This window comes from Cygnus olor, chromosome 1 (assembly GCF_009769625.2).
Source record: "Cygnus olor isolate bCygOlo1 chromosome 1, bCygOlo1.pri.v2, whole genome shotgun sequence".
In the NCBI taxonomy this organism is placed as follows: Eukaryota; Metazoa; Chordata; class Aves; order Anseriformes; family Anatidae; genus Cygnus; species Cygnus olor.
This window is the reverse complement of record NC_049169.1, coordinates 16388702-16402049: the sequence shown is the minus strand read 5'-3', so window position 1 is coordinate 16402049 and position 13348 is coordinate 16388702. Positions and strand designations below refer to the sequence as shown.

Below are 13348 nucleotides of genomic sequence, written 5' to 3'. Positions count from 1 at the left end.
TCACCATCCCTGGGGGTGTTCAAGGAGAGGTTGGACGTGGTGCTTAGGGACAGGGTTTAGTGGGTGACATTGGCGGTAGGGGGGTGGTTGGACCAGGTGATCTTGGAGGGCTTCTCCAACCATAATAATTCCCTGACCCACATGATGAAATAGGGCAGGGGTTGGAATTGTATATCCCAGCCCTGCTGCATGTCTCAGGTCCGGTTGTCGTGTGACAGATCTCTGTCACACATCTTTGACCCCTCTCTCTTTTTGTCCCCACTCTCCAGTGGGACCCCATGATCACGACCCTGCCGGGCCTGTACCTGCTGTCTGTCGGCGTGGTGAAACCCGCAGCCTGGCTCTTCGGGTGGACAGGGGCCATCGTGTGCTCCACGGGAATGCTCAGGTTTATCAACCTCCTTTTCAGCGCTGGCAACTTCTACCTGCTGTATTTACTGCTCTTAAAGATCCACCAGAAAAATAAGGTACAGGCAATGTTGGATAATTTTGTGCACTAGTATAAACAATTTCTTGACTGTGTGTGTTTACTTCACTACATATACGAGCTACTGTCAGTTTTAAATAATTTCAGGTATGCCTACCAGTTTGGTCATTCCTTTTCTCTTAAAAAAGTGGTACTTTTTCTCTGTCAGGGTGTGATCCTCTAAAACTTTAGCATTGTGTGTAACTATAAGTAGTCCCATTGAAATACACATATAAAATTATTAGATAATAACTCATCTGGTTGGTTAAAATTCTGCACAAAACTTTAACCACTGAATCCTGAATGCAGCCCAGTAAGTTGTGTGTGAACCAAAATGTGTTCTTCAGAAAGATAACACATTTGATGTCAATATTTAGAACTGGAGAATAATACAAGTTAGAAGGGATCTCATGAGGTCTCTAGCACAAAGCAGGCAAGCCCTGAGATCAGACCAGGTTGCTCAGGGTGGGGACTGGAAAAATCTCCAAGGATGGAGAGTGACTGCACAACCTCACTGGGCTACCTGTTTCACTGACTGGCCTCATGATGGAAAAGGTGGTGGTTTCTCTTTTTTTATTTTTTATTTTTTTTTTAAGTCCAGCCTGAACCTCTCATTTCAATTTATACCCATTGTCTCTTGTTCTCCCACCATACACCATTTGAGGAGTCTGGCTCCATTTACCTCGCTTTACCTTAACCTCCTGATAGGTACTGGTAGGCTGCTGTTCAGACCCCCCAGAGCCTCTGTTTTCCAGGCTGAACAAGGCCAGCTCCCTCAGCCTCTCTTCCCAGGCCAGATGCTTCAGCCCTTGTCTATCCTGGTAGCCCTTGTTCCAGTTTAGTGATTGCTTTTTTGTATCGTGGAGCACAAAACTGAACGTGGTATACTAAGTGCAGCCTGACAAATATGGAGTAAAAAGGGATAGTCACTTTCCTTGATCTGCTGCTACCCTCTTGTTAAAGCAGCTCAAAAGGTTCTTGCTGTTCCTTTGCTGCCAGTGCATGCTGCTGGCTCATGTTCATCTTGCTGCCTGCTGAGACCCCCAGGTCCCTTTCCAAATAGCAGCAGATCCTCAGCAACTTCATGCTCAGCACGTATCATTGTAGGGCATTCTTTTTTTCCCAGATATAGGCATTTACATTTGCTCTTGCTGAATGTCGTAAGATTTCTGTTGCACCCTTTCTCTGGCCTGTGTACGTCACTCTGGGTGGCAGCCCTTCCCTTGGGCATACTGCCAAAGTCCCCACAGGTCAGCATCACCTGCAAACGTGATGAAGTTATTCTCTGTTGTTTCAGATCATTAAGATGTTAAATAGGACAGGTCCTAGTATAGGTCTCTGCAATATTCTTCTTACCTTTGGATAGAGTGATCCAGCCAGTGTTTATCTGTCTAGTTGTCCACCTGTCCAGACCATAACAGTCCAACTTGGATACAAGACTGTTGTATTTTTAAAATGGTGGAGTATCTGCCACTGTCATAGGTAAATTGCTACAGTGGTTAATGGCCTATTCAAAAGCTTTTGTCTTAGTGAAAGCTCTTTAGTTTCTCTTTTAACTGTGAGAACATTTTTTCTCGTTCTCTGATAATTCAAGAGTTCCTTTACTGTAAAGAGAATTTCCTCTGATGTGTTTTCTTACAGAAGACTCTTCATGTTTAAGCACAGGATAAAACACAGAATTAGGTCAAATTCAATAAATTGTTTCTTTTTCTGGTACACTGAAGGTTATGTTTGGAGGTGGGAATATAAATGTAAGAAAACAAAAGGTTTCTTGATAGTAATATAAACATGAGAAAATGTGCTTGTGTTGTCGCCACTTCTTTGAGCTCTGAGCGTTTTCTGTATTCTCTTTTCTGTATGGTGGTGACCGTCTGTTTCATCTCACACTACATCCTTCAGGAACATGCAGCATTTTTAACACTGTGAATTGCATCGTGTCACGTAGTGAGTGGCATAATTGGGAGAAGTTTTTAACTGTATGGTCTCCTACCTTCTTTAAAGTTTCTTTTTTAACCTGTGAATTATAATGAAAATAAAAAACAAAAGCTGCACCAAAGATTAGAGACTTGAACTGACTGTTTTGTGTGCTGGCCTCAAAAGATGCAATAGTAAAAGCACAGAATGATGTGTTCTGCTGTCTCACAAACAGAACCTGGTGATGAGTTTGCAGGGGCATAAAGCACTGTTTTTTTCCCCCCCTTTTCCTTTGCCCATTATTGTAGTTCTTTTATCCTAGGTATGGGAGCAGTTATACTCCCTCAATAATTTTAATACCACAAATATGTGAACACTTGACTTATGAAAGGAGTTGGTGTATTTTCTTCGCCATATTTTTATCTCACCAGCAATAATGTGCCATGTTCTCATTTGTCTTTTACCATTGTATTGTCCAGCACTCTATATTAACATAGCAGGAGCTTAACAAAACTGTAGCGTGTGTGCTTGTGCAGCAATGGAATCGAAGAGCATTAGAGATGCTATATTGTGGTAATTGAATTCTCACGAATAATGTGTATATATATTTATTGGATGTTACTAATCACATTTTTCTGCTTTTTCTCTAGGCTGTGTCTGGTTTCCAGAGAATTTTGTCTTCATTAACTCTTGCAATATTTCCCACCCTTTATTTTTTTACATTCCTTTATTATACGGACCCAGGATCAGTATTTTTTACTCTCTTTGCATATTTAATGTGCCTTTATGGTAACCATAAAGCTTCAGCTCTGCTTGGATTTTGTGGCTTCATGTTTCGCCAGACAAATATTGTGTGGACAGTTTTTTGTGCTGGAAATGTTGTTGCAGAGAAGCTAAATGAAGCCTGGAAGACAGAGTTACTGAAAAAGAAAGACGAAAAGATCTCTGCCATGAAAGGATCATTTTCAGATCTGATCAGAGTATTGAAGTTTCTTACTGAATATCTTGTATCGCCTAAAAACTTAGTTACACTTGTTGCTTTAACTTGGCCGTATATCATATTAGTAACTGCGTTCTTTGTTTTTGTCTTTGTCAATGGTGGGATAGTTGTTGGTGACAGAAGTAGCCACGAAGCCTGTTTGCACTTTCCTCAGCTGTTCTATTTTCTGTCCTTTACTCTCTTTTTTTCCTTCCCTCATTTACTGACCCCTACTAAAATCAGCAAATTCCTGCTGTCGTTGCGGAAACACCCTGTGCGGTACGGCTTAATCACCGTCATCTCTTTATTCCTGGTTTGGAAATTTACCTACGTTCATAAGTATTTACTAGCAGATAACAGACATTACACGTTCTATGTCTGGAGAAAAATCTTCCAAAGGCATGAACTTGTTAAATATGCGTTAGTTCCAGCTTATATATTTGCTGGCTGGAGTTTTTTTGATACACTAAAAACAAAACCGGTATTCTGGACCTTAATGTATTTTGTATGTTTATTAGCAGTCACCGTTCCTCAAAAGCTGCTAGAATTTCGTTACTTTATTTTGCCATTCTTAATATACAGGCTCAATATTCCGTTTCCCTCTCTTTACAGACAACTCCTTGAGTTGGCTTTTTATATTGTTGTGAACGTAGTAGCTTTTTCTCTTTTTCTAAACAAAACATTTCAATGGCCAAATAGCGTGGAAGTCCAGAGGTTTATGTGGTGACTTTTTTTTTTTTAACCTTCATACCCTTAGGAAAACCCAGTACCATTTCAAGACTGTGGACTCTGGAATGAAGTACTGTGTTTTGCATTATGAACTTTTTTTTCCCCAGTGAGGATTGGGGAAGGAAGGAAGTTGCTTATGTTCTTGGAACTGAATGTGAGGTCTGATATCTCGTAAAGTGAAGGTATTATAAATATTGAATTTCTGAGCTCCTGGAATTAACAAATTCAGTAGGAGAGGAAATTTGAGAACACTTTCCAGTAATTAATGTGAAATACGGGGGATGTTTACAGTCATTTTGGATTATAATATGTTCTCTAATGTACTTGAAGATATGACAGTTTATGTTTCAGAGCCTTCTCTTTAAAACAGAGTATCTAAGTGTTTAACCTTCTTGTTACTTCTGGGTGCATGTTTACGCATTGGAACGGGCCGCTTCCATCTACGGCTGCTAAAGGTCAAGGTATGAAACACTGCTAAAGTATAATGTTTTCAAAAACACCTACGTCCCACTGAATTTTCATGAGTTTTTTGTCAATAAACGCTTACATGAGTTTTGCAAACAGAATGTAGGCTCTTTAATGATTAGGACGTTTTGAAAATTTTACTTCAAACTGATAGTTAGAAAATACAGTGGAAGCTGTATGCATGTACCTTCTGTGGGGGAATAAATGTTATTGTACAACAAAAGATAAATTGCAGTTGATAATGTGACCTATTAGAAGGGGAGCAATTTATGTGTGTCAGACTGAAATGTGTCGTTACACGGTGGAATGCGGAATAATGAATACCCTTTTAAATAATACGGCTTTTATGTCCTGAAGTTCTGTGCTTGCAGATTTGTATTGAAGTGTAGGATATGAGTACACTCCCAAGTTGAACTCAGTGTTTCTAAGATCTTTGCCATGCAATCTTAAATAAGCACTAATGGCATTACTGAATTGTTCTTTTAAATGTTTTTCTTATATATACAAATCTAATGGAACAAGGGAGTATATATTTTGTTTTACAAAGGTAAAATACAATGTATGTTTTTTTTAAAGCATCTAGTGCATTATCTTCAGAATAAAAGAAGTTTGAGAACTGTAATGGTTCCTGTCAGTAAATGTCTTTAATTAGACTAAAAAATATTTGATCACTTGAAGTTAACAGTTAAGCGGTTTTATAAATATAACCAAATTATGTGCTGGGGAGATCCAAAGCTTCACGTACTGTTTAACATCTCTAAGGTCTTTCTTGCCGTGTAATGAAAATACTTCAGTCACATCTCTGCAAACATATTATCTTATTGCCACTCCAGTCACTCTGAAATGGAATTGCGCTTCGAAAGGTCAGTACTCACAGCAGTACTGTTATTTTTTTTTTCTTTATAGTATACAGATCAGTGTTCTGGCTCTGAGCCCTTCTCTGTACTAACACCATGAAGAGTGTGCTTGGCTCGGATTCTCCTGTCCACCGTCTTTGCGACCCTGTTTCTTCTAAGGAAACCTTAAAGCTACTCAATGAGTAGGTTTATTTATATTGTGTTTGAAACATTTGCCAGGTCACTGCTTTCTTTTTGCCCTGTTGCCAGTATGGTAATTTGTTGACAACGTGTGTACAATAGGGAAAGCAATTTTCCATCACTCCCTATTTGGCTTTATATCAAGTTGACAGGCCAAGAGAAGCCTGAATTGGCTTGCTTTTCAAGCATCCAGCGTGGTTCTTGCAGAAGCCTGGATGCTGTGCAGTGATTTTATTGTGATGGATTTTGAGGGGAAGTCTTGCATGCCTTCTGCATCCAGTTTTGTTTTTCTATAACATTACAAAAATGTAAACAAGGTAAAGAGCATATGCGTGTTTCAGCGCAACTGCATTTGTGTCCTCAACTTATAGTACTGAACGAGTTGGAAGGGTAACGTGGGAAGTGATGGGGCCCTGGATTAAATTTTGACCTGCCTTCCAGATCTCTTTATTTAAAAAAAAATTTTTTTTTGGCTTGTGTAGAGGAGCTGTTGTTCATCCCCTCGACAAAATGAAAACATTCCTGTACTTCTGTAGGGCATGGCTGTTTTATTTTGTCCATGATGTGTATCAATGTTGGTATTTGAATGCCTTAAATTATCAACGCTGTTAATGATGAGAGTGCTTATGCTTCATACTTACCCTCAACTGAGATAGCAGCCATGTTTTCAGTGAAAAGAAATGAGTTTAGATGAATACTATTTAATGCAACTATACATTTCTTTCATAAAGAAAAGTGAATGCAAAAGGCCCACAAAATTTAGAGCACAATGCCTTTCTAATGACCATGTTACAAGATACTAGAAAAATTATATAGAGAGAGGTTTCTGTGAGCTGTTTTACTAATTTATTTGCTTTTTAAGAATATTATAAGACAACATAACATTTTATCATGGGATTTATCAATGTACTTATATTTTGATTTAACTGTACAATTCTTAATGTTTTTTGCTAAGTTAAATCAGGCTGAGTTGAAATAAGTTTTCATAAATAGTAAAAACTATGAATTATTAAAACATGAAAGGGTAAATTTGTTTTTGGAGTAAAGCTGTATTTTCACTTTTGCTGATGAGCCAGAGGGACTCTGCAGGTAACATTCAATGTTAGTCTGATTCAGTTTCATAAATCAAGGTGGTTGTAATTACATCACGATTAATCACAAAGAAAGTGTTTCCTAGACATTTCACAAATATCGGTAGCAGTGGCAGTTTTAAAATCTAGGTATAAGAATTAGTTTAACATACTGTGATAATCTTGGAGCATCTCTCTTTTGGAAAATTCATCTTAGTATTTTGCTTTTGAAATATTTCCATTGTAGCTGTTTGTAATGCATGACCTATTCGTTGTAAAGGCATGCAGAAAGGGCTGTGTTTATCCTGGTTTTGTTGCCATGGTCTTCTAGCTTCAGGAGGAATTACTTCTGGTTAATTCCTGCGCTGGTGTAAATTGGCAATGAAATTACTTCCAACAGCATTAAAACAATTATTACTGTAAATTTTATTAATCGGCTATCCGTTTAGAGAAAAAAGCTGCAGTAACTTGTTGAAATGTTATGTCTGAGATAAAAAAAAATGTAGCTAACAGTTTTATAATTGCTGTTGACAAATAAAGGCTCAGGTTCAGTTTTTCTGAGACAGAAAGGTGATTTTTCAATAATTCTCACAAGAAGCCAAGCACAGAACTGAATAGCCACAGTGTGGCTGAATTGTTTTGAGGTGAAAAGTACAAGAAAAGTAATTGAAAACTTTTGAAGTTACATATAGGTGGTTATTTGGGAAGGCAGGTAGATTGTTTGTAAACAGTTCATAATCTGTATTTTCTGTTATTTCTGAGTGTTCTGTATTGGTTTTGTTCCTCTGAAGTCCTTTGACAACATGTTTGTGTTCAAAATTAGTATGAATTTTACACCAAAAGCAACATGTGCATGCTGAAATATTTTTTTTACCTATTACTTTGATTGCAAGTAGATAAACTAGATGGCTTACTTCTGTTAAAAATACCGTAGGAAAACGTCTTCTGTAGTCTAGAGGCAGACTGTTGATTTTTGTTTTGTTAATGCTGGTTTGCATTTTTTCACAAGGTGGCAGTCTTGTGCCGTCCTGTTGGGGTGACCAACTGCTTAATGTAATGCTGCTTGAAATCACAGCATCAGGTTTCTTAGCCTGACTATTTCCTGAGAATTAGAAAACTTCGAGTTCTGTCATGGCTGATTGCTTGTTTCAGTAACTAGTTTAGCTAAAATGTCCTTGTTTTTAATTATCAATTTAGAGCGTATGATAAGTTTTAGAAGAAGCACTGGTTTTGCTATCTTTAAAATGTATTTGATGTTTTTATTTATTTATCGAGTTTTCGTGTCTGGTCTTAGAGAACAAAATGAAACTTAAAAGCTTTCTGTTGACATGATGTCAGTATCTTAAACAATATAGTTGCTTAGAAAGTTAGACGGATTTCCTTCTGCTATTTTATTACTGACTTTCACAGATTCTGATTTTCTTCACATGGTCTATTCATTGCCATTTAAAATTAAAAAAATAAAAATAAATTGGAGGACAAACCGAGGAAAGCAAAGTAATTATACTTTTGAGACTGACACATGGTGATTTTCTGAAATATTCGCTCTTTTTGTTAGATGATGCGCATATGAAACACAAATGTTCAAATGTCTGTTAGCCCTGTAGTAGCTGACACGCTGCATTTTAAATGCATCATCTACTTTTTGTGTCATGAAAAAGTCTATAGCCAGAGTCCATGAAAATAACTGTTTCCAATTACCTCAAATTCTTTGTTTCTATTCACTGCCCTGTTGGTTTTTTTTTTTCTTTCCTTAAAAAAGCTTTGCTTTCCTTGTTGGATTGGATATGCTTTTTATTTTTGAGTCAGTGACATTTGTATGTCAGCTGAGACGTCTTTTATAGAAAAAAAAATCCCTCTTAAAAGTATGCTTTAGATGAATCCAGAGAATTGGTTTTTACTAGCAAACATCATTTTGCAGACAAAAGGAATCTCTCCATGAGACAGAAATGCTAACCTAGCCAGCAACGTGTAGCTAAAATGTCCTCAATTTGCGAGTTTTTGTCACCGGGCTTTGTGCTTAATCTCAGAGCGTGCTCAGGACCTCATGCTGTTCCTTAGCTCCAGGGAAAGTTGGAATTTCAGGAGCAGGAAGCAAAAGGGAAAGGATTGGTACAGACGATTGCTGTTGCAACACTACCAGCAGCAGAAATGGATGGGACGCTCTGGGGCAGTGCTGCATTTAGCAGTGCTCTGTAGCTTGGTTTTATGTGTGTGGTGGTATGGGAGAGGGGTTTGCCATACCCGAGGGAAAATGTCTTCTCCAGCTGGAAGGAGAGGCTGCTTGTTGCTGGAGCTGGCCTGATCACTGGTAGAACGATCTTGCTAAATTTGGCATTTAACTGGTTTATCAAATGATATTTCTGGTACTTCAGTGTGGATCTATAACCTGTCCTTAATGTTTTCAAGAAATGTTGTGAGCCTACTTGAATTGCACCTCTGTGTCAGTAGTGGGGAAGGGGTTGCTTTTGTTTTCAGAGCATTCATTGTCCAGATACTCTGCTGTTTTTATTAAGCAACAATTGTCGTATCTTAAAAATTAAACACTTTGAAAGCAGTCTTTGCATGTGCTTTATTTCATGGTTCTATGTAGATGTAAATTAATACACGGTGCATTTGACTGGAATCGGTATGAATTGGTATTAGCTGCAGCAGTATGTCTTTTCAGAGATGTAATTGCAGAAGTTCGTGTCCTTAGCTACCTTCAGATCTTCTCTAACGAGATTAGGTTTCCGTGTTTTCATATCAACTGTCCTAGAAGTATTGTCATAGAAATAATCTTGTGCATACACAGTGCAAAAGGAATGTTTATGGTGATTATTGCTGACAAGAGTCTCTAATTTTAGGGCACTGCTTAAGACCTGTACATTTCAGACACTAAATCGTGCTGCATTTTCCTGGGTTCCCATCGAATCTCAAACAAAACATTGCCTGATTGAATTGGAATCTAAATGACAAGCTTGAAAAGAACAAAGGAGAGACGCCCAGGAATATTACTGATTTCAGAGGGAGCATTTTGCCCTCTGGGTCAGTGCTGAGCAAATGCCACAGCATTGGTGGTGGGTGGGAGGAAGCACTTCAAAACTGTAGTGCTGGCGAGGAGCAGCCTGCCTGGTTTTTATCTAACATTTTCTTTGTTTCATATAGGATTCCTTACTCTGTGCACTTGTGCACTGTTATAACACCATATGCTTCTCATTACCAAGGGGATTATTTTATGGCAGTGGTCAACTGAGATAGCTGTGAAGGTGGGAATTCATCTGCCAGGCGTCTTGTCAAAGCTACCTGCTGCTGGGACCTACTTTCCAGAGCCCGGTGTGTTCTGGCAGTGTATTGTGAGCTGGGGGGACCCCCACAGCCAGCATTTAAGCCAGAATGACCAATGTTTGAGCTGATTTCCCTGACAACCACTCTGCTGGCTAAATGTGAAAACTTTCAGCTCAATGTGAAAAAGTCTCAAGAAATTTTGGGGAATAACTTCCCCTGTCCGGTTCCAGTCTCACAGAAGAAGAACCAGCAACATGCCAAAGGAAAAGGAATTTATTTGCTGATTATTACTATAATCAGCGTATAGTTGGATGTGTCTGTGCTAAAAATATACTGGTACAGATTTGCTTCAACAACAGTGAGTTCAATTAATTATCACTAAGATGGAAACATTTTTTCTGAAATGGGGAAGAACGATAGCTCATTGCTTAAAAGCCAAGAGAAAATAATAACTTGCACTTTCCTAAAGAATTAAGAAGAAATAATGTTTGGGATTTTGGGGCTCTCTGATGTCTGGAGGGAGCTTTAAGTTTGCCTTCAAGATAAATACTATTAATTTCCCTCCTCCTCCTTTGCTGCTTGTAGAATATGCGCTGCTTAAATTTTGGAGGGGGCGGCAGAGGAGGCAGCGTTGTAATGGCCTAATCCAGCTGATGCATGGCGGTAGGCCATCGAACTTCATCCAGCAACTTCCACTGAGAGGGAATTAGTTTCTAAATTATGTGAGTCCCGTAGAGTTTAATATCTTGTGGCTGAAATGGAGCACATCTTCTGAAAACACACTCTATTTAAAGCCATCAAGTAGTGATGAATTTGCTATACCCTTTGACAAGCTTTTTCAAAGATATAATAACTTTTACTAGTAAAAAAAAAAAACATTTTTCCTCTGGTTATTGGCTTTATGCTACATCTGTGTGCAGACATCTCCCCATTTTCATCTTGTACCTCTGGATATGCACAATATCGCTTCCATTTATGCTGCTACACGCAGATCACAACCCACCAATGTCTTAACCTACTGACCCACAAAAACATGAGGACTCTTGCCTTCCAGATAGTTTTTCCTCTGGCTTTGTGTTTTTTTTCTTTTTTTTTTTCTTCCCAGCATGTGAATATGGTCATCAGAATTGATGACAGAACAACACTTTTGAGCTCTTCTGTTTTTCTTTCTATTTTCTTCTTTTTGTTGTTGTTTTGTTTCATTTTGTATGGAAGCAGCATCATCAACCTAGGCATACATACATACAGCTTGCTCTGCTTAGCCAAGGCAAGCTCCATGGCACCTTGTATGGATACCCTTAGTTTGAACAGCGTGCTGATTATCTTGTAGGTGAAGCATTGCTTTTGGACTTCTAAGGTCATGGTAATGGAAAAATACCAAAAAATACAACATAAACTTGCTAACAAGTCCCATAACAACTGCTTTGCTGGGGCTAGAGAAAGGGGAACAGCATGTGAGGCTTGGCCAAGCAGCTAATGATTTGGCTGTTTCCTCTCCCCTAGAACTCCTTAAATGCTTAGGGAGGAAAATTGGGTAGACTGTCTGCTGTCTTGGTCTCTAGAGCCAGGGCTACCTTGAGTAGCTTGCTTGAGTAGCTTGAGTAGCTTGCTTGAGTAGCTTGCGTAGCTTGAGTAGTTATACTGAGAAGTTTCTTATATTTGCCTTGAGATATGATTTCTTTGTGGAATTTGAGCACATCGTTTTTTGTTTTCTGTCCGGTTTGAAGTAGAGATATCTAGATGATGACGATGGGGTGGCTCTGGAAGACTACCTTTCCTTTTCCTTAGGTTGATTAAATCAAATTGCAATTGCCCTGATGGTGCTATAACTACTCTTTAACCACAGAGCCAGTCCGCTTGAGGGTTTATGGCTTAGTTTTATTCATTTTAACTTGACAAGAAACCTTTGATTTCTAAAACCAAATTAACTCCACTGCCACCAAAACTGGTGGGCACATTCCTCTTGTGTTTTCAAATCCTAGCTTTATAATTAAAACTTTGTGGATAGGGAGCCTTTCTGTAAAATAAATGTCAATCTTGCCAGCAATTAAGGCTTCTATAAACCTTGGCATACAATTATGGCACAGATCAGTTAACGTAAGTTGTTTGTGACTGAATCTGAGTCAAAGATGTTAAACACTTGCAAAGATTCCAACTTGCTATTTAAGTCATACATAATAGAGGACTTGATGCTCTTGAATTTTCTTGCCCATCATTTTGCCAGAGAGTAAGCAAACAAACAAGAAAAAGCTTTAAAGTCAGCTATAAAATCTTGATAGTCTGCAGTTACTCAGGAAAAAAATAGCATGTCAAAATCAGCTGGTAGTCAACACCTTTCTTTCTGTAAGCAGCACTAAAAGATTTCTGGTAGTTTTTGCTGTGATGGATCTCAGGATAAATGTTCTTCAGCCCTTTTTGTGTTTTCTTTCTGTGGGATCCTCTTTCCTATTTGGCTTTATTAGCTCTTAGATGAAAACCTGATTTGGGGGTCTTTTTAACTAAGGTAAAGGAGAGTATATATTTACATAAGTGAGTGAGTGGTTCTGCACACATTTTTAACAAGGAACTTGCAGTCTATAGCATCAGCATCTGTGGTAAAATGTTTAATTACATGACACCAAGGTAGTTATTCAAAGTTGCAAGGAACATTGAGAAAGATCCCTACTCCTGCTTTTGCAATGCTGTTGCAATGTTAATGCCAGAGTTAGAAACGGACCTATACACTGTAATCGAAATGCAGGCAATGGCACTTGTTGACAGCGTACATTCAAAACTTTATTTTCTCATTAAATCTAACATAAAGTAAGCAGAATAACTGGGAATCAGATTTAACCTTTAATGTTACTCTGAAAGTGTATGGATATTGACAATTTTTTTGGGTGCTTTGAACACATACTTCTGAGGCAGAGTTGAGGAAGATAATTACAATCTAACTCTCTTTTCCATTACTCACACACTAAGTTAATTGAAATTGTTATAAGTACAACTTCATGAGATGGATCTATTTTCATTTCAATACTGCATTCTCCAAGGACACTATCTAGAGAATCTAAATCAACAGGAACTTGCACACTAAAGAAATAATAATGCCTTCTTCAAACACTTCAGCCGCATACTCTCAATCTTACAAACTGAAAAAGCAGTCATGAAGACCTTGAAGATTTTTGGATTTGGTATATTTAGTAAAATACATAATGATACAAAAAATGAAGTAGAACAGCAGTGACTACTTTTTTATGCAAAGCTACCATTTAATATTTACAACAATCAGATAATATAGGGAAATAAGCTGAAAAAACTTTTTTGTAACAGTTTTTCTATTGTCAGCGCTGATAAGGTAGAAAACAGATGTGCATTGAATCTAAAAATAGGACCTAATTGTGCAGGTGCACATCAACATTTATATGGGCCTAAACACCTT

At 38.1% G+C, this 13348-nt stretch overlaps 1 protein-coding gene across 4 annotated transcripts in view; it reads left to right on the top strand.

The window, feature by feature from the left end:
- Nucleotides 1-13348, top strand: part of LOC121063834 (putative Dol-P-Glc:Glc(2)Man(9)GlcNAc(2)-PP-Dol alpha-1,2-glucosyltransferase) — a 29467-nt gene that overhangs the window by 2151 nt on the left and 13968 nt on the right. Inside the window, exons 4-6 of one of the 4 annotated variants that reach the window (XR_005816215.1) lie at nucleotides 270-467; nucleotides 3031-4549; nucleotides 5460-9216. Coding sequence is in view for 2 of the 4 variants with exons in the window: in XM_040544719.1 (XP_040400653.1) it covers nucleotides 270-467; nucleotides 3031-4086 (1254 nt within the window). In the remaining 2 variants the exon portion in view is untranslated. Of the gene's footprint in view, nucleotides 1-269; nucleotides 5170-5459; nucleotides 9217-13348 lie in introns of those variants that run through there. The other 3 variants (XR_005816216.1, XM_040544719.1, XM_040544720.1) reach the window with 3 other exon arrangements.